General features: G+C 40.3%; 2 protein-coding genes across 2 annotated transcripts in view; one reads left to right on the top strand and one right to left on the bottom strand.

Annotated features, from left to right (window-relative positions):
- LOC149868273 (uncharacterized) overlaps positions 1–709 on the bottom strand; it is a 205,758-nt gene extending 205,049 nt beyond the window's left edge. Inside the window, exon 1 of the mRNA XM_090038323.1 lies at positions 537–709. Coding sequence (XP_089894449.1) covers positions 537–581 — 45 coding nt within the window. The 5' untranslated portion in view covers positions 582–709. The remainder of the gene's footprint in view (positions 1–536) is intronic.
- Positions 710–894: 185 nt separating this feature from the next.
- RIOK2 (RIO kinase 2) lies at positions 895–25,393 on the top strand. The gene is made up of 10 exons (XM_090038325.1): positions 895–1,050; positions 3,537–3,675; positions 4,463–4,579; positions 5,971–6,146; positions 7,466–7,554; positions 9,193–9,384; positions 9,966–10,058; positions 11,516–12,046; positions 13,558–13,654; positions 23,914–25,393. Exons 1-10 carry the CDS (start codon positions 985–987, stop codon positions 24,073–24,075), a joined length of 1,662 nt encoding a protein of 553 aa, XP_089894451.1. The 5' UTR covers positions 895–984; the 3' UTR covers positions 24,076–25,393.
- The last annotated feature ends 829 nt before the right edge of the window (positions 25,394–26,222 follow it).

Raw genomic sequence — 26,222 nt, 5'->3', positions numbered from 1 at the left:
GGGCACGCAGCTTCCTGCAGTGCGCCAGCCAGTATTGCCAGGTCTTAAATGTGAAGTTATTGATTTGGAAGCTCAAAATTATTGTATTCACTGAAAAATTATCATATACTATATACATACACACACACATCTTATTTACTTCCAGTTGATCACTGTAACTCGAGTGAGTTGTAGGATTCCTGTATTTGAAGGCAAGCAGTCATAAGCAAGTGCTGATAGTAAAACTAAAAGCCAGTTAAGGCTCCCTGGGAATGACTTGGGTTGTGCACATGAGGCACCGCTTACCTGCCTCAAAACTCCCGTACATTTTGAACACTGATCGTACGTCGGACAGCAGTTGACATTATCATGTAAATACGGTAGCGCCGGTACGCCTGGCGCAGGCGCAGATCGCGGCTCCGCTCCTGCAGCGCGAGGCCATGCCTAGAACAAGTTGGAGCTCAGAACGTCTCACCGCCCAACCGCCCCTCACGGCTCAGGCGCACTGCCTGCCGCCGCGCGCTTGTGCTCCGCGGCGCGCTGGAGGCGAGGGTTACCTTGTCCGCGGGCGGTCCCCGGCGGCTCAGGCCCCGGGCGCTCATGGCCCACTCGGCATCGGCCGCTGGGACGCTGCTCCGCAGGGGGCAAAGCAGCAGACGCCTCGCACGTCTCCCAGGCAACACTGCCGCCGGGCAGCGGGTCCTGGAAGACTCCGCGGCAGCTCCCCACGAAGCAGTCGGGGCGCGAGGGGAGTCCGCTCGTCTCGCACCGCGCGGCTGCCCACGGGTCTGCTGGCTCTTGCGGTGTCTCCGCGCGGGGAACGAGCGGGACGCAGTGCAGTTCCCCGGCAAGTTTGTTTATGCAGCTGCCAGGACCAGACCGCCCGGACGGAAGTGCCCTCGCCACCGCCTCCTGCGCATGCGCAAGGCTCCGGCTTCGTAGCATTTGCGCAGGCGCCAAGTGGCCGGTTGCGGGGTGTGGGTCTCGTGTGGCAGCGTCGGGGCCATGGGCAAGCTCAACGTGGTAATGCTGCGGTACCTCGCGCGGGACCACTTCCGGGTGCTGACTGCGGTAAGGAACGGCCTGGCTGCCTTCGTTGTGTGTCTGGCAGCGCGGCCTGCGAGGCTAAGCAGGGGTTGGGAGGGGCTCCCTGCTGGATGGGAGACCGCGGCGCGCCGGGAGAAGGAAGGCCGCGGTGTCCAAATATTCAGACCCGTTTCCTGCGACTGCGGCAGATTCATTCTCCCCTCTGGATACAGGCGGCCAGAACTGGCCTGGGTGCCCCGCCCTGCGTGGAAGGCTTCCTGTGAGATTTCATTTCAACTCATCCATTGAAAAGCAAACACTTTGAGGGAGATGCAGCCACCAGTCATCTCATTGCATTGCATGAGCTGTCACAGGGCAGGCCTGACTGGCATGAGCTGAAGAAGCTGATGGCCAAAAGCAGCTGCTCTAATACAGGCACTGCTGGGAGCAAATCCTTTGCAACAACCTGTCCCCGTTCCTGTACTGCTCCCATCACTGTGGTACGGAACACAAAAGAATCTCCTTAGTAAATCTGAAGCTTCCAGGAGCAACAAAGTGAAACTTAGAGAAGAAAACATCATTATAACACAACGGCTAAAGTTGTGATTCTCAATTGGAGTCCCTTGAGATCTTTTCAAGAGTGCCATGTGTTGGGCTGAAACTCAAGCCCTACTTCTCTGAGGGCAGGGGGAACTATGTGATTAACCCACAGCATTCATCCAATAAGCAGTCAGAAGCTTTAATGACTACAAAAATATCAACTAAGTAAAAACAACTGATCCAGAGGAGGGCCACTTGCATGATCAGGGGACAGCAGGGCAGGCCCTATGAGGAGAGGCTAGGGGACCTGAACCTGTTCAGCCTCCAAAAGAGAAGGCTGGATCTAATGGCCTGTTATAAATTAGTCAGGGGTGATCAGCAGGCATTGGGGGAGTCACTGTTCCCCCGTGCACTGCCAGGAGTGACCAGGAATAACGGTCACAAGCTGGCAGAGGGAAGGTTTAGGCTAGACATCAGGAGGCGCTACTTCACGGTCAGGGCGGCTAGGATTTGGAACCAGCTTCCAAGAGAGGTGGTCCTGGCTCCTACCTTGGGGGTTTTTAAGAGGAGGTTGGATGAACATCTTGCTGGGGTTGTTTGACCCCAGTATTGTTTCCTGCCATGGCAGGGGGTCGGACTAAATGATCTACTCAGGTCCCTTCCGACCCTAGAAACTATGAAACTAGGTTTGCCAGTAAGTAAGTAGTCAGCTTTACTGGGTTTGCCAGTGTGTAAGCAGGCCGTCACAAAAACTGCGCACGTTAACATGAATCTCACTGCATCGCAGTCTGTCAAGAGCTGTTGTTCAGGAGTCACTCCCCGCAGTTCGCCACACTGGGTGAGCTTCCTGGGTTGCGCTGCTCCAAGTCCGAAGGCTTGATCTTCCCTTAGAAATCCATGCAGATGGTACAAATGGCAAACAGCGATCTTGCTTGCTTATGCTATCTAACCCTTTTGTGATGTCACCCTTTCTAATACTAGCCAAGCTTGTTATGCAATGTTTGGTGTATTGATCATAGGTTTACAATAGAACATCTTTACACGCTTGGAGTATTCTTCTGTTATTGTCCTGTTCCCACACTAATTAATCCCAACACCGCGTTATCATCTCAATTTATTGTTTTATTGTTCTGGATATTCCCTGGCATTTTACTGGGGTTAACTTTAAGCCAATCATTGCCAGTCTTTAACTGAATCATCTCAAAAAGACTTCTGGGAGCTTGGACATGACCAGATTTAATTTTCCTTGCAACACCTTGGGGTGCCACACCATGTGCCAGCATGATCATGGGGTAAAACTGGAGATTTTAGTTAGGAATCCAGTGTTAGAAACATTCTGACCTGTGGTAGCTTTCTAGGTCTTTTGCAAGAAGAAATGCTGTATTATTTTTCCACACTCAAAAAAAAAAAAAAAAAAAGTGAAAACTAACAGCTGGCCTTTCCTGATGGGTGCCTTGAGAACCACTGCTCTAAAGTAAGCAACAGAAAAGTTGGGTTGCAGTCACCCAGGGTTTCCAAGCTGGGTCCCATTTTGTGGGGCCTTGCAACTCCAATTGAATTTCTTTTAGCAACCCTGGTTTACCACCGCCTAGTTTCAGATTCCCTGCTGTAGGGACTGAGGGAGAAACATTCCTCCTGTCATCCATCACTCCTGTTGGCTTTTAAGTAATGTTTTTTTCCCTAAATAGTATGGAAGTTGCCTGCTGAATTTCCCAAGTATGAAGCACACCAGAGGTTGTATGTTTATGTTCCCCAAAACAAGAGTTTTTCCATATACATTATCTATCATTTTCTTATCAAACAACTGTCTCATTACTGCTAATGAATTTAAACGCAGAGCTAATAAAATAAAATGTATGCTATTTACCATGTGGGGTTTGTATCAATTTATCTGCAAAATAAGCTTAGGCTTGATGTAGAGAATGATTTTATTTCATTGGCTAGTCAAAAAACTATTGTACATCTAACTTTTTTTTTTATTTCTATTCCAGGTGGAAATGGGCATGAAGAACCATGAAATTGTTCCTGCTAATTTGATTGCCTCCATAGCTAGCCTTAAATATGGCGGATGTAACAAAGTTTTGAGGGAATTAGTGAAACACAAACTCTTAGCTTATGAACGAACTAAAAGTGAGTACGAGTCCCACATTGGCATTTATGTTCTATTTTAAAGTGTTGACTTAGTTCAGTGATATAATTGCAGCAATATTCTGCTGAGTTAAAAATTTAGCCAAGTTATGGGTGTTGCACAGGTACTCTTGCACTTTTCAATGAGGTCTGCTTTCCAGAGGAACCAGCCTTTGGTAGTTCAATGTCTAAGTAGCTGAATACATTTATTATTTTTCATATCAACTTACATGGGCAGTTTATATAAAATAATTCAGTGTTTCATGTTCTAAAGAACAACTATAATTTTATCAAAAGAGAATATCCTTTCATTTATATCATGTATCCTATATTTTTTACTGCAAGTCTGTGCCTCTTGCAAGAAAAGAACAGTATGGAAGCAAATATGATGTTTGTTAGGGGGACAGGAAAAGGTTACCTTTCTTGTTTTGGAGGAATGGGGAGTAAAACTTCAGATCATACTGCCAAACCATTTGTCTTTCTCTGTATTAGAAGAATCCAGTAGTCTTGTATTCTTCAGTCTCCCTCCTCTTCTGCCTTGACTCTCCATCAATTTTTTCTTTTTTTTAATCTTCCTTGGTACAGTAGTATTGTATTATTACCATATTGCTTCACTGCCTTCATTTTGGAGCCATCTCAGAATGAGGTTTTTTGTAAATTTTAGTTAGCTGAAAAGAAACATTTGAGACTACTTACAGCATGACATGATTTCAAATGAAAGACCTGTATTAGAGATGGTATGTAAATAACAATTAATAGTATTTCAACCATTTGATTATCTCTTATTCAGCTGTCCAGGGTTACCGACTGACTAACACAGGGTACGATTACCTTGCTTTGAAAACTCTGTCTTCTCGACAGGTGATTACTTCTATTGGAAACCAGATGGGTGTTGGTAAAGAATCAGGTAAATATTTTAAATGCACAGAACTGTTATATTACTCATGTCTCATGAGTAATCCAATAAATCTTTTTCTGGATAAATTCATTAATTTACCAGAAATACATAGTCACTCTGTTTGAAATACTGCACAATGCCATCAGTTTGCTTTCTTCTCAAGAATGAACTAGAAAATTTCCCCTTAACTTCATTATTTTATTTAATACTTAAGTAGTCATTTGAAATGCTAGTTTATAGATGGGTGATGTTTATTTCACATTAATTGAAGAGTTTAATTTCTTTATAGACCAGTGGACAGCTTGCAGAAAGCTCTCAAAGGCACTTAAGTGAGATTGTGGAGCCATTAAGTTAATGTGAGTTCTGCCACTGACTTCACAGGGCTGAAATTTCACTCTTTGTTTTGATACAATGCTGTTTCTGTAGGATGCAGTTCATCGTCTTTGAAGATAAAGAACAACTACACATAGTTCAGAGTTCTGGTTTCTAGTGCTCCATCTGCATTAAGGATAAATGCTACAGAAGCATGATTTTAGTTCTCTTTTCCTTGTAAGGTTACATACGCTGAACTGTTTTCCAGTCTGTTTTGGTAAAATGGTGCATCATCAGCTTCTGCAGCCTGCCTGGAAGTGAGATTGGATCCCAAGGCAGAATAAGAACTGGCCAAGTAATAACTTGATAGCTCTTAGCCTTGTGTGAAATAGGTAATCTGGATGGGTTTTAAACAGCATTAGAAGGAGGAAAGGTATTGTGGAACTGATTTGAGAAAGCCAACTATGTTTCTAAAAAAATATTTAAAAAGTCTAGATTCCTGTTGCACTAGTATGCAAAGAATCAAAGAAAATACAAACACTATTGAGATTTTTTTTAAATCCACAGTACTAAACAAGTTTGTGCAACAAAAGGAGCACTTTTGCATCTATATGTAAAGTGTGAACAAGTTGCAGGTGCTGGAACTAACCGTGATAAAATGTCAGACTTTCTTGCTAATGACAGGATTCAGGGGTTCCTTGGCTTCTATAATTTATTCCATATTCAGAGCCACTGTATGATGCCTACACTAAAATTTGTCTTACCTGATGAAGGATCATTTCAAAAGCTTGGGAACAAGTAGAAGAACATGACATGTTCTTTTTCTTTCATTCTGACATGCCATTGGTCATATCAAAATTGAATCTATTTAAGTATTAAAAATATTTCTAGCATTATTAGGACATTGGTTTTCACATTTAGATTTCAATATATGTAGCTGCTATTTGTGCCCTGGTATTGAACTGATATTCCAAAAGCTTGTTCTGGTGAACATAATGAATGAACAAAATGTGGCATAGAAAACTAGCCATTTTACACAAACATTTAACATGTTTGATACTTTTTTAATTTTTTTTTCATTTTTATAGATATTTACATAGTTGCAAATGAAGAGGGGAAGCAGTTTGCATTAAAACTGCATAGACTTGGGAGGACCTCCTTTCGTAACTTGAAAAATAAACGTGATTACCATAAGCATCGACACAAAATGTCCTGGCTGTATTTGTCCCGCCTGGCTGCCATGAAGGAATTTGCCTACATGAAGGTATTTTGGTCATAAAGGCAACTGTTCATACCCAGAAGTTACCAACAACAAAGTAGCAGACTCGAGAAAAGGATTAATAGATTCATAAATGTTAGGGTCAGAAGGGACATCAATAGATCATTGAGTCCAACCCCCTGCATGGGCAGGAAAGAGTGCTGGGTTCAGGTGACCCCAGCCAGATGCCTGTCTAACCTCCTCTTGAAGACCCCCAGGGTAGGGGAGAGCACCACCTCCCTTGGGAGCCCATTCCAGATTTTGGCCACTCTAACTGTGAAGAAGTTCTTCCTAATGTCCAGCTAAATCTGCTCTCTGCTAGGGTGTCCAAAGCCAGCGTGCAGGGCCAGGTGCCAGCCCCTCAGGGCCCCAACATTCAAATATGTAGAGAGTAATTATAAATTCAAGCTGCCACAGGGGAAATGTAGGTCAAAAATTAGGAGGAACTTCCTGACTATGAGTGTCTGACAATAAGAGTCAAGCAGTGGAGCAGGCTACCTAGAAAATTATGGAATCAACATCCTTGGATAAGATCATTTTAGTGGTTGCCTTCCAAAACATTCTGTAGCACCATTAGTAGGTACGGCTTACTGGGCTGAAAATGGCAAGGTTTGTGTTTATCTCAATCTCTAGCAATTAGGGAATGGCAACCTCTAAGATTTAACCCTGTGAGAACAATAAGCCTAATACAGTTCTACAGTGTTGTTCTGTCTCTCTATAGTACTTCTCTTTGCTGTATAAATGTCATTTCCTGTTTTATTATAGAACTGTTTGATTTTTTTTTTTTGGTCCTCTACCTAAGTGGCGGGAGCTGTTAGGTGAGCAAAGTTTGTTAGAATTGAATTCTAGCTACAATCAAATTGATTATGTCGTCAGATACCTTTGTATTCTGACAAGTTTATTTGATTAGGATGATGTTCTTCTCCAATAAAAAAAACCACTTAGTCACTTAAGGAGGACTTAAAACAAGTGAATAAGAGTAATTTTTTCTCATATTGAATTTCTCCATATATTTAAACAGTACGCAGGATGGATCTTAATTGTTTGTATATTTCATTCATCCTGAAACAGTATCTCTGCCTTGTCTGTATCATGAAAATTCTGTTGTTTATAATATATCTTCTTTTTACACGATAAAGTCAAGCTATTAATGATTCTTTCTGGATCAGGGTTCTGCTTAAAGCGTGGTAGATGCTGTACTTTCACCAGAAGGCCTAAACTGTGCTGCTAAATATTTGCAACTTAATATAGAGAACTTTCCTGAGAATTAATGGATTGCCTTGTTGTTCATTAGTTTAACTTTCCAGTATGTTTTGTTTTTCTAGGCTTTACATGATAGAAAATTTCCTGTTCCAGAGCCAATAGACTACAATAGACATGCAGTAGTTATGGAACTTGTTAATGGTTATCCTCTGTAAGTACTGGCACTTGAACTGTTAATTCCCATTTAAAACTCAATTGCAAATAATATTTATGGAAATCCTCCTGGAAGCACTTGTTTAGAGATACTGATTTAGTAGTGTAGGTAAAAAAGATATTTTGTCAGTTATCTCTGATCTTGGTTTTTTAGTCCATATGAGGCAAATTGTGACTTCACAGACTTCACAGGATTTTGCACTACTCATGGATCAGTATGGTCTGTTGAGAAAAAAGGTTGTGTTGGTCTACCCAGAACAACATGATAATGTAGCTATCCCATTTCAGGTTTGGGAACTTGTGCATGCTGAAAGAGAGCACAACATGCCACAGCACAGCATTGCCTTGCACTATATAGATATGCCATAAAGGTATCAGGTGCTTGCGGCCCATCTCACTCACTGTGGTTACAGAACAGCATTGAAAATCTAGTTTATATGAAGGGGAATTGATTTATGCTGTTCTCTCTTCCCATCTCATCCAAAGAAATGGATTTTTCCTTAATCCAATCAAAAACACTAAAGCAGTCTGGAATATTCTTTACTAAAATGCAGCTCACAAAAACAGTAATGGGACAACTTACTTTCACTTGTGCTCCTGGCAAAGAATTTTTTTCCCAAGCATGTCTTGTGTGGTCTTTCTTCAGCATCAGTTCCTAAAACTAACTCAACTTCATTACTTTTCTTTCTGAATTTGTAAAGCAATCATCTTTTCTTTTATGTATCCATACTTTTGTATTCTAACAGCAGTGCTAAAAGCAAATAATCTTAGGAGAGGTTATTTAAATTGTAAGCAGTGGTTACCTATTGTCCACAAATATTTTAGAACCTTTAAAATATCATTAAAGTTAGCTTGTGAAGGACTGGTTTGGTTTGTTTGCACAGTTGAATACATAAGGCCAGTTTGGTAATAGAGATAGAACTGATACAACTTTTTATCCTGCACCCAAAAGTAAATCAACTATCATTTTAGAACAAACCAGTCCATATGCTGTGTTACAAGGTAGGCAACTGAAGTAAGTTTTGTTTTCGCATTGGGGGGGGAAGGGGGGTTATAGCGTAACCAACAGGTTGGCATCAGAGCATCCTGGAGGAATTCAAGTGAAGTTAGAGATCAGAACATTTCTGGTTTTAATCCCTCATTCTGCTAATTTAATTGTCTGACATAAGTTCAAATCAATTCTGGTTTAAACAAGAATAAGTTCTGTAGCCCGAGTTAAAATCAGACAAGTTGTAATGCGTGCCACAAATATGACAAAGTAAACAAACCTCTAAAAGAGTACAAATATGACTTGTTTAGATGTTTCCTTTGGCCAAAATGTAGGTATTCTCCCAATTAAGGAGAAAAATATATAAAAATTATGGAGTTTTTAAGTCTGTATATTTCTAAGCATCATAAGAAGGCCCAATTATTTGTGTTGCTAAATCAGACTTCCCTGAAAGTCTGACTTTAAAGCAAAGATTTTTAGACTTGGATAAAAATCTCATTAGACAGTCCAGTCTTCATATAGTACAGTGTGTGTTGAACATGTGGTTGGCTGGTGTCCTTACTTTTGTTTTCAGCTTGGAAGTCTGTGTAGTTTTGCAGTGTAGCGTTCATTTATTCCCTTAATATTTGAATATTTTTTAACGTTTAGGTGCCAAGTACGTCAAATAGAAGACCCTGCTTCTACATACAGTGAGCTAATGGAACTAATTGTAAAACTTGCCAACCATGGCTTGATTCATGGTGATTTCAATGAGTTTAATCTTATGTTGGATGATGAGGACCAGGTCACCATGATAGATTTCCCTCAGATGGTGTCAATATCTCATCCAAATGCTGAATGGTAAGTATCAAGTCTAATTGACTATGTAAGATTGATTTAAATTTGTAAGCACTGACTTCACGTTCATGTATCCTCCCTAACTTTCTTCTAGAAGTGTAATCAGGTGCCACAGAATGTACGTGGGATGATTATCAAGTGACAGAAGTGTTTGTTTACAGTGAATATGTAGATAGTCAGGTCTTGCAGAGATTCTCAGGTCACTTTCAAGGAAAAAGAAGCATAAATGAATGCTGGACAGTTAACTTCTCTCTCTCAAGTTCTCTTTTTTAGTTATGTACTAACCACTTTGTCTTTTTCAAATAAAAAAGACAAAAACTTGATTATAAATGGTGATGTCCTTACCAATGTCCTTATGAGAACAATTGTGTTTAATAATAATAGGTTTGATACAGCTAGAAGAATCTCATTCTAACATTTGGAAAACTGTATGCGGTGAGGGGTGTGGAAGGCCTAATACATAGATACTGTTAGAGTTTCTAATAATGGAAATTGTGATGTGAACATTGGTGTTTTACAGAATTACCAAATTGGTTGCAGACTTGTAATCTTTTAATTCTAGGCAATATTCTGTTTTCCGCCAGGTATTTTAACAGAGATGTTAAATGTATTCAAGAGTTTTTTAAGAAGCGTTTCAGCTATGAAAGTGAACTTTTTCCAACTTTCCAGGATATTAGGTAAGAACTTTAATCAAGAGACATTTCTTGTTTCCATGACTGAATGCCATTTGTACCAGTTCTGTATACTGAGAAAGCTGACTAAAATGTTCTGATCTGGTTTTCAGCAGTTCACTGTTAATGAGTTCCATGAATAATTTTGACATGTTTTTGCTGAAAAGTTGTTGTGAGGAGAGTGAGCTGGACTTTAATCTTTTGATGATGTACAAGGCAGGGTTGTTAAATGAATTCCAAAGCTTTCAGAATGGAAATTTTTTTTAAGATATCTCTGTCCCTTTTTTGAAATGCATAACAAAACCATTTTGAGCACATGATTTGGAAATTGTTCAAATAATAAACATTACTATGCCATTTTCAGTAACTTCAGAGGGGGGAAGCATACTATAATGTGAATGTGCTTATATATAATTGGGATATGTTCAGAATGAGAGTTTTGGGATACATGCTTTATGTATACAATATAATAACAAACCTAACTTTAAATCATATTAAAATTGACTTCTGCTAAAGTCAGCTGATGAAAATATTGTGCAACCAGATGGCTGGAAGTGATTGGGCAATGAGTTTAGCATGTGGACACGCACATAAATGAGATTGTATTTATATCAGACCACTTGTATTCACATGAAGTGCAGAACTACATGGTACCATTTCCACATGTGTAAGGCCATAAACAGATGTTGCCAAATGAAGTGGATCATCTGTACCAGAATGTATCGTAGTATGGCCCATCCACTTCATTGGACAAAACACATATTGCCCATTTTCCCAGGTCAGGGCCCTGCCACTCATGGAAACAGCTGGAACCAGTCCTGTGGGACAACATTCAGGGCACCCCTCTGCAAATGGAGAAATTCCAGGTTTCCTCACTAGCACAGGAATGCCCTGAAAATCCCCAGGCAGTTCTTCGCTGGGAGAGAAACCCAGGGTTACTCTGTTTGTGGAGACATACCTGGAGTGTCAGATTTGCTCTAATGCAGTCCAAGGACCACAGTGGAATATTAATGCTCACCTGAGGAGTCTGGAATGGGAGAACTTGGGCAGGCACTCCTGGGTTTTCAGGGGCCTGATCCTACATGTCCCTAGAATGGGAATTACTGGGGTGCACAGGATCAGAACCATTGAAGCCCTAGGTGTGCCTGCCCAGGATGCCTGGAGAGCATGGGCTACTCTGAGCTGCACATGTTCTCCTGGCTTAAAGCAAACAGACATTGGCCTTAAAACAGCAGCACAAAAATCATACCACCTGTGCTGCTGCCACAAAAATGTTTATGGCAGGACAAATGCAACCCTAAGCATGACAAGACTATTAATATCCTACTATTAATCCTTCAGTACTGACTAAAGGATTGTACACTCTCTGGTAATTTCAAAAATAAATAAAATGAGTACTATGTACTGACTTACTACGTTGAGAGCATTCTCATTTGTGCCTCTATCTTGTTCTGTTTTTCCAGGAGAGAGTGTTCTCTCGATGTTGAGATCGCAGCAAGTGGCTATACAAAAGAAATGCAGGAGGATGATGAACTGCTTTACCCAATTGGCCCTGACAATGATGAACATAAAGCAGAGTTGCCATCACTTGTTGATAACTTTGGGCAGAAAGTAAAGCTGTCTAGTGCAGATGAAGAGGATGAAAGAGGTTTCACAGATGAATCAGATGATGACCTTGAAAATAGATCCACCAAAGACCTAATATCTTGTGATGATGACGATGATGATGATGCTGGTGAAAGTAGTAAAAGCACACAAAGTTTAGATGTTACAGAGTTGGTCCATGCTGTAAAAGAAGTTGAAGGACACAGTACAGTAGAGAAAACCAATGGCAAAGAGCATTCTATAGTAAATCTTTCTGAGAGCAAGAAGAGAACTGAAGCCACAAGTGAAGATTGGGAAGATCAGGAAGGTCTTCACAAGAAGGAGTATGAAGATGAATGCCCTGATCTGGTTGACTTCTCAACATTAAACAGAGAATTCAGGCCTTTCAGGTATAGAATCATACTAACTGTGTCAAAGAGATTCTGTCTACTCTCCCCTCTTCCCCTTCACTTGACCTGCTGAAGAAATGCTGCTGTGCAGCCACCCTTGTTACAATAGAAAACAAAAGAATTTATTAATCTTTAATTTATTAATCTTTGTTCTTAAAATAACATCTTTCTTTCTTTTGACCTGATGCTGGTTAATCCACATAGTAATATTAATGTTTATAATACTTTTTAGTGAGACACATGAGTTGACCTACTCTTTAATACCTATTATAATAAACAGTCTTGCAAGCCTGAATTAACTCAACTGACCTTCCACAGTTGAGACATAAAAAAAGAAATAACTAAACTGATTTGTACTAGTGAAAAAAGTGCATCACATTAAAATATTCCTTATATAATAACTCTTGCCATATAGTTTGCACCTAGAATACTATTACCTGAAGTTTAATTCTTCCTGTTAAGATGAGCACAAATTCCATGGTTTGTGTTATCCAGTTGCACTAATATTAATATCTGTTATTTTGTATCTTAATTTCTTGCCTGGCCTGTTTAGAGTTCCCTGCTAACCTGGATCCTAGACCTTCTGTACGTGAAACCATAGCTCAGTAAAAACACTGAATCTATAACAGAATGAGTACAGATCACTTCCTTCCCCCACCCTTAGCTCATCTGTCAGTGTTTAATTAAATGACTAGCATGGGCTGGTCAGCACCCTGATGTCCAAAGTGACATAGATAGCCAATATTAAATTAGTACTTTGATATCATGCACATTACTGGCAAGGGAATTGGAAATATATATCATGTGTTTCTACGTCTAGGCTGGGAAATGCTGCTTTCATGGCTCGTTTCAGCTTCTGTCCTTGTGTGATTTGAGTTCTTCTTTCCCACTGCTTTAGACATGTTGGAAATTAGTATTTTAGTCATAGAAATGCAACATTTTTTTCTCAGCTAGCTGCATGTCATTGCTGTGCTGTGCTGACTAATGATTTTTTTTTACTAGTGAGAACATTGCAAAGTTAATATAGTGATTCTAGAAGCAAACCCGCTGATTCAGCTTTGCCTCATCCACCAAATAACTTCCAGTTACCAATTCTTTTTTTTCCTATTGGTGGCTAACATTGAACAAATGCAGCTTAATTTTCAAACCTTAGTTTGAGTTTACATTGGCAGTCAAATCCCTCTTACTGAGATAATTTGATAGGGAGATAATTGAACAAGCATAAACTTGACACACCACAATATCACTTTTAGTTTTCTAGAATCACATCTCATGCATTTAATATATTCTTGTCTATTGTATTGTATGAGGTATTGCATTTCTAATCCATGACACAAATTATCACTTTGATATTTCAAAAAGTTAATTTTCCATGTACTAGAAATAGTAAATTGTGCTGGAAATTTTCAGATTAAATCTTTAAAACTATTAGAAAATAAGGGTCATGAAGATAGTGAATAATTTGTCTGTTTTTTACTAGATGAAATAAAAATCTAATTTATATATTGTAGAAATGAAGAGAGTATGGTTCACATCAATGAACACAGAAAAAGAACCACAAGTATCACTTCAGCTGGCAGTGTTGGGAGCTGTTCAACAATTCCTCCGGTAACTAATGCATACATATTTTTTTTAGTTTACAGCCATTGCTTGTTAAGGTTTTAAATCTTCTGATGTTACATTGTCAAAACTTGTTTTTCAGCTTTTTGGGGATAAGTCTGAATGCTTTGAGTCAGGTGTCTGTATGCTCTGTGATCCTAGAGTTTACTGTTGATTCTACCACATGTCCCAGAACTGGGTGGTAGAATCTAAGCTTTCCTTTTAATTTTTTCTATTTAAAAATAACTTTGACCTCCTGCTTGAAGATAGTTTTAAAATACAAAATATATGCCAAAAAAGTAAAACTTGGGCGGGCCAAGTATAACGTTGTGCAGTCTTCAGAACCTGTATGAAATCTTAGCTCTTACATGAACTGTCCTATTTATCTCATGTAGTGACAATTCTGAAATTTGATAACAACATGAATGTTAAAACTTATGCCACTGTTCATCATTTCAATAGAAGCATCCAGCCAACCTGGATGCTACCTTATCCCATTGTCCCAAATCTTAACACCTTGTGATGTACCACAAATTTCAACTGTCTCAGCCTGCTACTGGGAGTACACATTAAGGCTAAGTACAGACAGTCAAAAAGCCTGAGGTAGAATCAATTCAATATAGGCAGCTTTCCCGGCACCCCTCTCCTCATCCTCCCCCCCGCCCCCTCAAGCTGCATGCATAGGTTGAACTGATAACCAAATTAACTGATGCTCAGTTTTCAATTAGGAAAGGCAGAGGGAGGCCCAGGCCAGTAGGTGAGGGGTGCAGAAGCGCCAGCCACTGAGCCAGCAGCAAAACTGGAAGTGCACTTCGCTGGCATTTCCAGTTTCGCAGCTGGCACTTCCAGGGGGTGTGCATGCACTCCCTATTTGTCACCAATGACATGTAGATTTTATTTTATGTTTCCTAATCAAAAAGATAGTCTCAGCCAATGAAGACCAGAAAGGCCCCAGATGGTATATTTGTTCTCTGGGGTCTTGCTTCTACAAGTTCCCCATGTAAAAGGTGTATAAAATGGCACTTCTGTCTGGCTCCTATGTCCTTTCAAAGATGGCAGTTACAAAGATTTAAATAGGAAAGGAATGGCATATACACATACACTTTGACTATATAATCATTCTGTACTTCAAGTAGAATAGAGAAGAATGGTATAGCATTTTTAAGTGCCCATATTAAAGCATTAGAAATAAATAACAATCCCCATGTTTTCCATTGTGTTGTGCTCGTTGTCATTCAGCTGGTGCTTGAGCCCTACCCCAGCATATTAAACCTTTTTAACATATGAGCACTGTATATAACTAACCTATCAATCAAGCAGCTAGTTTATTTTTGCTATTTGCTAAATTTGCAGAGTATTTCTTCATACAGGGTGAGTAGTATTATTTGGCCCTCTCACCTCCCCTATTCCTAAAATGTTCACATGAAATTACTTCACTGCTTGATTTCAGCAATGTAAACCCAAATGAGATAAGTTTACTAGCTGTATTTAATACTTCATTATGTCACTCCAGAATAAGAGTAGTTTGGCTTCATCTGTCGTATTGCAGATAACTGATTTCATTTGAGAAAGCTCACTGAAAGTAAGAAAGACTGAATGATCTGTTGTGGTTAATAGGCCTTCCACTATACCAAATGATAAAATAGTTCATTCATTTCTGCTGGCACATCTCACTAGTCAATTAAACTTTTTATGGCCTGAAATATTATATGGTGGTAAATTAGTGATTATTAATCAAGTTGCAGTGTGAGCTTTTTAAGGTGCTGCAAAACATTAGCACTGTTAAGTGTACAAACACCAACACGTGATTTACAAGATAAGCCCAGAGATTTCAAATAGGAATCTATGGTGTCAAAAACATTCTGAGCCGTTGGGTCTTTCTGAGTATTTTTCCATGATCAAAAAATAAGTAAAGGCTAAATTCTGGCATTTTCTGAGGGGTGACTTGAGTCTAACAGAGAAGTGCCTTGAGCCTAAAAAAAGGATTGAGAACCACTGCACTAGATGCTTTCCCCTATAAATCAGGTAGGATTGTTCAATCTACATTTCCATTGCATTTAGGATTAGAAAATAAACTGTAAATTCTGCAAAACATTTTAGAAATCTACTTTTACTCAAAAGTCCTCATAGTTGATTTCATGATCAAAATGTCAAAATTATCGTTACTTTTTTGACATGCTGCCACAGAGTACACCATCTAGAAATATTTGTTTAATAATCAGTACATGGCTATGGTTATTGCTTTGATAGACTCTCTTCGTTCTCAGTAGTTTCCTATAGCAAGGATTTCATTTATTAGAATAGTACTATAATATCCAGTAACTGATGCTTTTATTCCTACCAAGTAGCTTTGTTTTATACAAGAGTGCCCCCCAGTGGTTATGTTGTCTATAGATCATTTTTCCATTTTGATTTTTAGTGTACATACATTGAGGTTGCTCCAATGCACTGTAATTACAGTGCATGAGAGCATACTCAATTTATAGATTCTGCTGGAGTATGGCAGATACATCATGTGCATCAGCATCCCTGCAGTGAAAAATGGCAGCAGGGTTGCTTTAAGTGCCCCCACCGCCATTTCTCAGTGCAGGGACGCTGATACATGTGATGATCTGGACTCTTTAATTAGTACTCCCTGCCCCCCCCCACCCAACACATGTATAAGTGCCATGGTTACTAAATAGCTCCACTTACTCCTTTCTCAGCATGCTCTATAGGTTGTACTCAGGCTTTATGTGCACTCGGACAAAATGGAATTACCTTAATGTTGGAGAAGTCCCAGTACTTTAAAAAAAAAACAACAAAAAAACAAAAAAAACAAAACCAGCTATTAAATGTTTGATGCTGAATGAGGAGGAGGAGGATGACCTTGTCAGCTTTTACCTCAATAGCTTAGTGGATAGAGCATTTTCCCAGGACATGGAAAACCAGGGTACTCTAGGCCAGGAGTGGCCAGCCTGTAGCACAGGTGCCACAAGTGGCACATGCAACCTCCGTAAGGCACACGGCAGACTGGGGAGAGGACAGGCAATACAAAGGTAGATAGGGCAGGAATAGGTAGCACCACATCAAATCAGGCAGGTAGCAGAAAGGTGAGCAGCAAGTTGGGTAAGGGAAAGAGATCAGAGTGTCACTTGAGGATGGTACAGAGCTAATTTGTGGCATGCTGCCAAAAAGTTGGCCCCACTGCTCCAGGCAGTGCCAGATCTGGTGGTTAGAGTACTTTCCTGGAAAGCAGGAACTGAAGCTTAAAACCCCCTCTAGGTAATGGGGTCCTAGAATAGAAGTCTTCTATTTTCTGGCCAAATCTCAGAATCACTAGAAAAGTCCTCGTCTCCCACTCCGTTTTACTCTCAGCAGGTGTATGTGTACAGTGCTCCAATCCTGCCACAAGTAGAAACAGAATCCAAACTGTGCAGGAGTTCCAAAAATTGCAGGTATGTGGTTACATAAATGCCACATAGGCACATGGGGGGTGCGCAAAACAGGCTGTATTTGATTTGGATTCAGATTTGGCCCAAATTGTGGAGAGGGATTCAATTCGTTGATTCAGATCACTGTCCCAGTTCGATTGAGCCGAATCTGAAGATTTGATGCTGATTCGGAGAATCGGCAGTTCAGCCACAGACACAGCTTTAAATGTTTTTTCTACATACCTCAAGGTACCAGGCATGGGTCGTGAACACTGAGATGATGGGGCTGATGGAGTGTGGGGGGGGCCTCCTGTGTGCTTGGCGATGAACCCGGAAGTGGACCAGAACTATTTCTGGTCCACTTCTGGGTCTGCTACCGAGTGCACTGGGACACCCCCACCCCCAACGCTCCTATGGGACTCTCCATCTGTCCAGTACCTTGAAGTACGTAGAAAAAACATTTAAAGCTGTGTCTATAGCCTAATCATCGAATCTCTTCAAATCAATTTGGAGGGTTCCAGTTTGATTCAGAGAGATTAAAGGGTCTCCTGATTCAATTCAGAGCTTCGGGCCGAATCGAATTGGCGATCGAAGCTTCGCACAGCCCTAGTGACTAACAAGAACAGCTCTTCTAAAGATATCAGGATGTAAAAGCATACTAGAACATGTTCAGCCAATTTCTGCTTAGCAAATATATCAGTATTCACAAAACTAGGAGGATTGAAACAGGTGAAAGGTTGGTAGGAAAGGTATTGGAGCCACAAAAAAAAGGACTAGATTAAATGAGTTTGTCACATAAAAGATGGGCCCACAATTGATGTAGATCAAGTAAGGGAACACTTTGAGAGGTTTGACATCCACAAATCTGTGGGCCTGGATGCAATGCACCCGAGAGTCTTGAAGGAGCTGGCAGACATCATAACATGCCCTATGGCAAAAATATTTGAGAACTTGTGGCACTTGGGAGGGGCACTGGAGGCCTGGAAAAGAGCCAGTGTGGTCCCAATCTTTAAGAAGGGAAGGAAGGAAAACCCAGGGAATTACAGACCAATCAGTCTGACATCCACCCCTGAAGATCCTGAAGAAAATTATCAAGGGTTCCATCAGCAGCAGGCTAATGGAAGGCAACTTTCTGAGTGCTAGCCAACATGGCTTTGTTGTTGGAAAGTCCTGCCTGACCAACCTCAGCTCCTATGACCAGGTGACGCATTGCCTGGACAAGGGAGACAAGGTTGATGTCATATATCTGGATTTCAGGAAGGCCTTTGATTTAGTCTCCTATGATGTCCTTATGGCTAAGCTGGAGAATTGCGTCCTTGACCATCTCACAGTCCAATGGCTGCAAAACTGGCTTCAGGGTCGGACCCAAAGAGTATTAGTTGATGGGAGCAAATCGGCTTTGTGCAAGGTGACCACTGGTGTCCTTCAGTGCTCAGGCCAGTACTCTTCAACATCTTCATAAATGATCTAAATTTGGGCATCAGGTGCAGACTGGCAAAGTTTGCGGATGACACTAAACTATGGGGGAAAGCGGTCACACTGGAAGATAGACTGGGGATACAGGCTAACCTGGATAAGCTCGCAAGGTGAGTGGACCAAAACCTGATGGCCTTTAATGCGGAGAAGTGCAAGGTGCTCCATCTTGGGAGGAAGAACCAGCATCATACTTATAGACTCGGCAGTGCTACACTCGCTAGCACCATGACCAAAAGAGACTTGGGTTCTTAATTGACCACAAGATGAACATGAGCCACCAATGCTATGCCATAGCCAGCAAACCAAACCAGACTTTGGCATGCATCCACCGATGCATCTCAGGCAAAACCAGGGGCATCATCCTCCCGCTCTACTCAGCCTTAGTGAGGCTGCAGCTAGAGTACTGCATCCAGTTCTGGGCCCCCTACTTCAGAAGGAACATGGATAAACTTGAGTCCAAAGGAGAGTCACCTGCATGATCAAAGGCCAAGAGAACAAGCCTTACTAAGAGAGGTTGAGGGACATGGGCTTTTCAGCCTGGAGAAGGCTCAGGAGGGATTTGGTGGCACCCTATAAGTATATAAAGGGTGTGGACCAGGATCTGGAAGAACAGTTGTTCGCCAGGGCTTCCCAAGAGAGAACTAGATCTAATGGCCACAAACTTCTGGAAGGCTGATTTAGACTGGACATAAGGAAAAGCTCCTTTACAGTCCAAGTGTCCAGGGAGGTGGTACAAGCACCTACTCTGGACTCATTCAGAAGGTGTCTGGATTTTTATCTTGCTGGGATATTTTGACCCCAGCAGACTCCCTGCCTATGGCAGAGGTCTGGACTCAATGATCTCGCACGGTCCCTTCCAGCCCCTAATGTCTATGAAGAAAGTAATCACAGAAGCAAAATCTGCATAGAAGGTGGCACAAAATTACTGTGAGAAAAGCGAGTAAGAATAAAGTAAATTTAGACTTCTGGGAGCTATAGTTAATGTTTGGCTTTGTTTATCTCTAAAATGCTGTTGCATTATTTTGCTCATTCGGTTCATAAAGTACTAATTGCTTCCTATTCCATGAAAATGATTATTGGAACAGTGATCAAAAAGAAAAGCTGGGAATGAGGAAGATGCAACACTCATAAAGGAAATAAAACAATTATTTTAGAGGAATTTGCATTAGGAATCTACTTTTAAAAAAATCTAAAACTTACCATAGAAGTAAAATGCAAATTAGCAGTGTGTTTGTAAAAGTAAAAATTGTAATGAATCCGATATGATATGGCTCTGGCATAATATGCCTATCCTATGAGGATTTTGAAGCCTTCATTAAAATAATAGCTCATTTAACGATGTATGCAATGTGAATATGTATGTAACACCAGGAATTATTCTGGGATATATATAAACAGTAGTATAGTAATAGGCATTGCAAATTTTGGGGAATACCCCAATTGATAAGTTACAGAAAGAAACAGCTCTTTTTTGGCTAAAGTATTTGAAATATTATGGAATGGAGACTTACATAGCTATCTTACTGTGTTCACACAAGTTTGAATGAGGAGTTATTCGAACAGGGACAAGGAAAATATGTAAATTCTGCAAAGTTTTAAAATAATGAAGCATGAACTGTTTAGTTCAAGGATTTCAACTTGCTCTTAGTGTAATTATGATGAATAGACTAATAAGCCTTCTGCGTTCAGAGGTAGTAGGGGTTGTAGAATTTTCTGAGCCCAGCTTACAGTTCCAAGGACTTAATGCCAGAAAGAACTTTTGGTGCCTTTTTGGCATTTATGCAGCAGTACTTTTCCAGGCAGTTTGTATATATATTTCCCAGAAAAACCTTTTACTATTCCAGACCACAAGGGGGAGAAATTTGATTTCAGGATTTCAGAATATTTCTTGTCAGAGGAAGGCAATAACTTAATAAGTTTTGACTTTTTTTTCCCCTAAGGTGATTTCTGGAAGGTTATCTACAACTGTTCTTCCCCAAACAAAGTATGGTCAAATGCCATAAGTAGCTAAGAAAAGAGAAGCACTTAGCACAACTGCTTTGTAAATGCTTAGCCTGTCTTCAAAAGATCAGCTTCTACACCCAAAACATCCCATCAAGTCACAGTTCATAGTGACTTCTTGCCTGACAGAATCCTGATTCAACTTCGACATTGCCGTACTCCTATATAATTGTAAAATACACTATCATAAACTGTATAACATAGTGCAGTTAACACTAACTTGGTTAACTAGATTACTTGTTAAGGATCATCGATCTTTGAATCTCCTGAATATGTTTTTAAACTCTGCAGTTTTCTAGTGCTGTGTGCGTCTAGATCCTTGGCTTCTCCTCTAATTTATACTTGCCACCCTTTGTTAAGTTTATGAAAAGGATTATGTGACATGGTTGCCTGCAAGATCAGGGAACTGAACTCTTTCATCTTAATCTTGTTTTGCATGCTGCTTTTTTAGTTAGCCCAAAAGACTTCATATAATTTGATAGATACTATTTTTTTGCTCACCAGACTATACTTTATCTTATTTAATTAAGAATTTCTGTGGGTAACGTACATGTTTGCGTTCTTAATTTTTACATGTTTTCTTATGTTAGAGAACATTGAATGAAACAGTTCCTATTTACTAGATTAGGGTTCTCCAACTGGCGGCCCATGCAATTCACAAGGGGTTAATTTGTAGCCTTCCAGGCTGCCACCTGGCCACTGCTCCTCCCCCTTGCTCCAGCTGCAGCACAGCTGGGGTCTCAGTGCTCCCTACCCTCATCCGCCTTCCACTTCCTGCCCCCACTCTGGGGAGAGGGGCACCACAGTATAGCCCACCCTTCTGGGGGAGCCTACAGACTAGACCACCTACACAGCATGCTGCAGTGAGGGAGCTGGTGACCAAGGTATCTGCACCCACACAGTGCGGCAGGAAGGATGCCACGTGCACAGGATGCTGGTGCCTATGCATGGAGTGCAGTAGAGTGGGGAGCCTGCACAGCATGTGGCCCCCAGCTTCAGCCACTTAGAAATTAGACATCCTTGTACTGTTAAATGATTAACTTGCATTTGCATAGAGATATAAATTTGCATGGTGATATACATTTGGATAGTAAATAGACTCCAACTAAAATATATAAGTAATATTTTAAATTGTTGTTATTAAATAAATCTGCCTTGAATGTGCTGGCTATATACAGGACAATGTTTATCAAACTGTTCTGCATTTGAATCTGGTCTCTTAAAGGAAGTTGTGTGCATGTGTACGTGTGCATATATAGCTAGCAAGAGAAACTTCAGAGCTAGGGGATATCATTCTCACACCTCATTTTTATTCAGTGATTGGAGTAGAAAAACAAACTTTCCTGCCTTTTCAACTCCCAGTCACTCAACGTTTGATGAGCTAGTCATTGAACTAAAGTAGAACTTAATTTGTTTTTATTATGATTATTATCTATCCAAGAGTTTTCCTGATAATTCTCCCCACAGAACTAGTAATCTTTGTTTAAAAGGGAAAAAATGAACTGTGATATCACATAGAAAGTTGGGCTGCAATAGGCTGCTAAAGTCTCACTGGATGATTTGCTGTGGCACAGTTTTTCAATTAAACTTCGTGTTCTCATAAGTCTTATTGTACAGTCTGTGCCACTTAGTAGTTTCTAGTCTGTGATTATTAAGTGAATAGTTGGCTGAATTGTGGTCGCTCCTCAGAGGAGAGTAATCCACAGCCAAAACTTGCTAAGCTGTGCTTTGAATTTTGTGATATGCAACTGCTACCATCATAGAGAATCCAATCATGAAGGAAGATTAAAGGAGTTTGATTTATGTCGCTTAAAATGGAGAGGAAATATGATTACTGTTTAGAAGTGCACTCCTGGACTGAAATATTAGGGAGGGGAAAAGCTTTCTAGGCTGAAAACACTTGTATAAGTTCAAGAGGCTACAAAATGGTAACAGAAATTTAGAATGAAATCTCATTTCCAGTTGGAGGAAGGTTTTGGAGGTCTTCTGAGCCAGGTAGTGAGGGCAAAAAACCTGAATTGCTTCAAAATTGAATTGGATATATTTATGGAAGGAACAGTATGACAGAACAAGGATTCTGGCTCAGTGATCAGTACATTTGTTATGTGGAATCATGTATTTGAAATCCCTGGGTTAAGGTAAAGAGCAGGATTAGAGTGATATAGCCATGATGATCCAAGAATTGTGTGAAAGGCAAGGATTTCTTAGGGTGAGATCTTTTATTGAACTGACTGCATAGTTGGGACAGAGTTAGCCAAGCTTTTGAATGCAAGACATCCTTCATCAGGTCTGAGGAGTAAAAGGCAGCACAGCATAGTTAAAAATAATTGGAGGGGAGAAATGCCCAAAGGTAGTAGATAAACAATTAACAGAAAAAAAGAAGCTGATTACTGGGAGATCAAGGACTTTCAAAAGGAAAGAGGGTTGTTATCACCTTTCCTGTGTGGGAAGAATTCAGGAAGCAGGTAAGTCATCTTAATGTGCCTTTGTAACAGAGAGCCTGGGGGGCGCCCAGTGCCTTCAAGATAAAAGCAGCCCAGCCAGGGTCCACTGCAGGCTAGGCAAGAGCAAGGGGGCAAATGAGACAATTAGTAGGCAGCAGCATGCAGCCTGCTGACTGGAAGTGGACAGGGCCCTGGGAGGCTATAAGCCTGGGGCTTGGGCTAGCAAGCCAGTCTAGCCCTGCCAGCCTCAGGGTTAGGAGCTCCTGCCGGGGTTAGCTACCCAGGGACACTAGACCCCCTGCTTTGCTGCCTGCAGGAACACTGAGACTTGGGGAGCTCACAAAGCGCATTTGTATACATGCTTGTACCTGGCACTGTGGGGCATACAGTTGTATAAGTGGCAAAATGCGCGTCAGCGCTGAGAAAATAATGGAAGAGCGCTTTTGAAATAAAATAGGTGTTTTATCCAAAAGCACCACCATTTTCTGCAGCGGTGCATTCCTTATTCTAATTTTTTTATAAAAGTGCACTGTAAATTATATAGCCAGCCATCTGCCTTCACTGCAGGGGAAAAACTAAACAACAAATTCCAGAACAAAGAAGTTCTCTCTGTTAGCAGCAGTTGCTATTTAAATATCAAACATTTCCTTTATAGATGTAGTTAGTTTGATCACTACTTCCCACGCTTAGTAAAGGAGGAGTGTTAAAAATATGACTGCCAAAAAAAAAAAATTATCATCAAGACGTAGGAATATCATCTAGGTAATTTTTTAATATTTTAACTTTAAAAAGACTTTATGGAATTTCATAAGCATCAAGGTTTACTTTTTTTTAAAATATTCCTGTATAAAGGAATTTGGCATAGAAAGTATTGAATGCATATAAGTTGTTATATGTATCTTAAAACTAATGTGGAGTTTTTAATTATTTTTAGGAACTGGTGAAACAGAAGATAAAGCGACAACTGACTAAACAACAGAAAGCTGCTCAGCGGCGGCGGTTGCAGAAAGGAGAGGCAAATATTTATACTAAACAGAGGCGAGAAAATATGCACAACATTAAGTCAAGTTTGGATGCAGCTAGTTTTTGGGGCTAGATAATTGAAACTTGCTATAGAGCATCAGCATTTTTGTCCATGGTTTATGAATCAGAGAGAAACAGACTACACAGCAATAACTTTTTGTAAATTGGAATGTGCATATATTCAATAAATGTCCTTGCTATAGTAACCTTTTTTTTTGTTTTTTGTATTGTAGTTAAAGCCTAACTTAAGTCAGTGGTAAAGGGGCACAGTGAATATAGGTATACTGAAGTAATAACCTACAGTATTTTTATAAGCGGATTTTACTGTAGTGATTAGACTGAGATTCTTGAAAGAGCAAGAGTGCCAAAAATACAGGACATTGTGGCAATTAATGCTGTTGCCACTCATTCCACCATCAAATTTTGAGCCCTGTAAGCAGGATCTAGAGCACCAAGCCATATCATCTGACTAGCAGGGTTGCCCATGGATCTGGAAATCTGGCAGTGGCGGGGAGCTCTGGCTCTAGGAGCCACAACACTTAACACTGCTGCAGTGGGCCAGATGATATGGCCCTGTGCTACAGATTGGACCCGAGGACCCGGCAATGGGACTAGATGAGTTTGATGCCCCTGTAACAAAGGGCTCCTTTTCAAAACCTATTTTACCAGTTCCAAGAAACGGGGGGGAAAATCCCCGCTCATATGCAGCTTTCCTTATTTGAATTTAGTTGAAGAGTCTTTATCATGTACACCTGAAAACAGTTAGAACCAAGGTTATTTACACCTTCACAAAATCTTAGTCTGTATACTCATACAAAGACTAATCATCCTTGTATTAATACGAGAGCTTTGAACTCAGAGACTCTCATTTATTGTCCTTTTAGCTCCAAGGCTTGGTGCACAAATGCACCGAAAAATTAGAGGTAAAAATGATGTTGTGCAGGTCTAGCAGTGACTCAGCCTCTCAGTTTGTCAATGTAGTCGCCAGTGAATGCAGATCTTGAGCATCTTTTCCATGATCATCTGCAACAGACTATATCGCTGTCTGTATTGCTATAGTTTACAGATAATAATTTTCTCTTGTATTTTGAAACTCTAGAACAGGGCTTCCCAACTTTTTCCTCAGCATGACCCCTTTTAAACGTTGGAAATTTGTTGTGACCTCAAAATGATGCAAACAAGATCAACAAGTCATAAATGGCATTACAGTGTTTATGGTCTTTATATTTTTCCTTTAAAACCTTTAACATCATTTTAACTTCTTTTTAGATTTGAAAAACAACATTGAATAAAAAGTCTAAAAAGGCTATTAAATGCATTCATTTGACATATATTTCAGTTGCTTTAACTGTTGATTATATTTACTGTGCCACCATACTGTTAAACAACCTCAGATGTCATGGTTGCTAAGTTGAGACTTAAAAATATATAATGCACAGAAATTATACAGGAAACTAGACTGCCATTATTTTTCACTGTTAATGTTGCTAACCTTGCTCAATACAACCATCTGTCTAAATAGATAGATACAGTTTGTCAATGCAAATTATACCTTATTCCAACTATAGTGTTAAACCACAAACAACACACATGGAAGAAGCACTGAACATTAAACTGATAATTCCTACACTAGGTAATATCTAGCAGATAAACATAGTTATATGCAAATTCTCTTGCTAAGTGACATAAAAGTGTTACTGTTACCTGAGCTAGTTTGACACCTGGGCCTGAGCGTCCCAGCACAACTTGTCAAAGTTTAGTTTTGTGGTAGAACAATGCAATAACTCACTTCAAATGAGGCCCTTGGTGACTGCACTGACACAGACATAGCAGTCTTGAATTTTTAATTTCTGGCAAGACAATTCCTTTACATACTGCTTGAAAAACAACCTTGGCTTTCTTCATGTTCCTTGTGAACTCAGGTGGCGTTTAAGTTTCATGTGCTCTGCAGACAAAACAACCAGGCACAAAACACGCTGCAGCCTTTCTTCCCCGCTCACCTCAGTACATATAAATCCAAGCCCAATGACGTATTCAGCACATTCCCACTTTCACGTCTTGCACTACTTTTGTTTCCTGTTCTCATCCTTGTCATTAGTTTACTGCTAGAGCTCAAAGCAGAAACTATTTGGAAAAAGCATCCACTTTAGATTTTTCTGTCAAAAAACATATTTTAGCCAGCCAGCATCAACATACAGATTTTACATCAGCTTCCTGTAA

The sequence above is a fragment of the Crocodylus siamensis genome, chromosome 3 (genome assembly GCF_052110815.1).
Source record: "Crocodylus siamensis isolate JL-2025a chromosome 3, ASM5211081v1, whole genome shotgun sequence".
Lineage (NCBI taxonomy): Eukaryota > Metazoa > Chordata > Crocodylia > Crocodylidae > Crocodylus > Crocodylus siamensis.
This window is presented reverse-complemented; position numbering and strand designations above follow the sequence as displayed.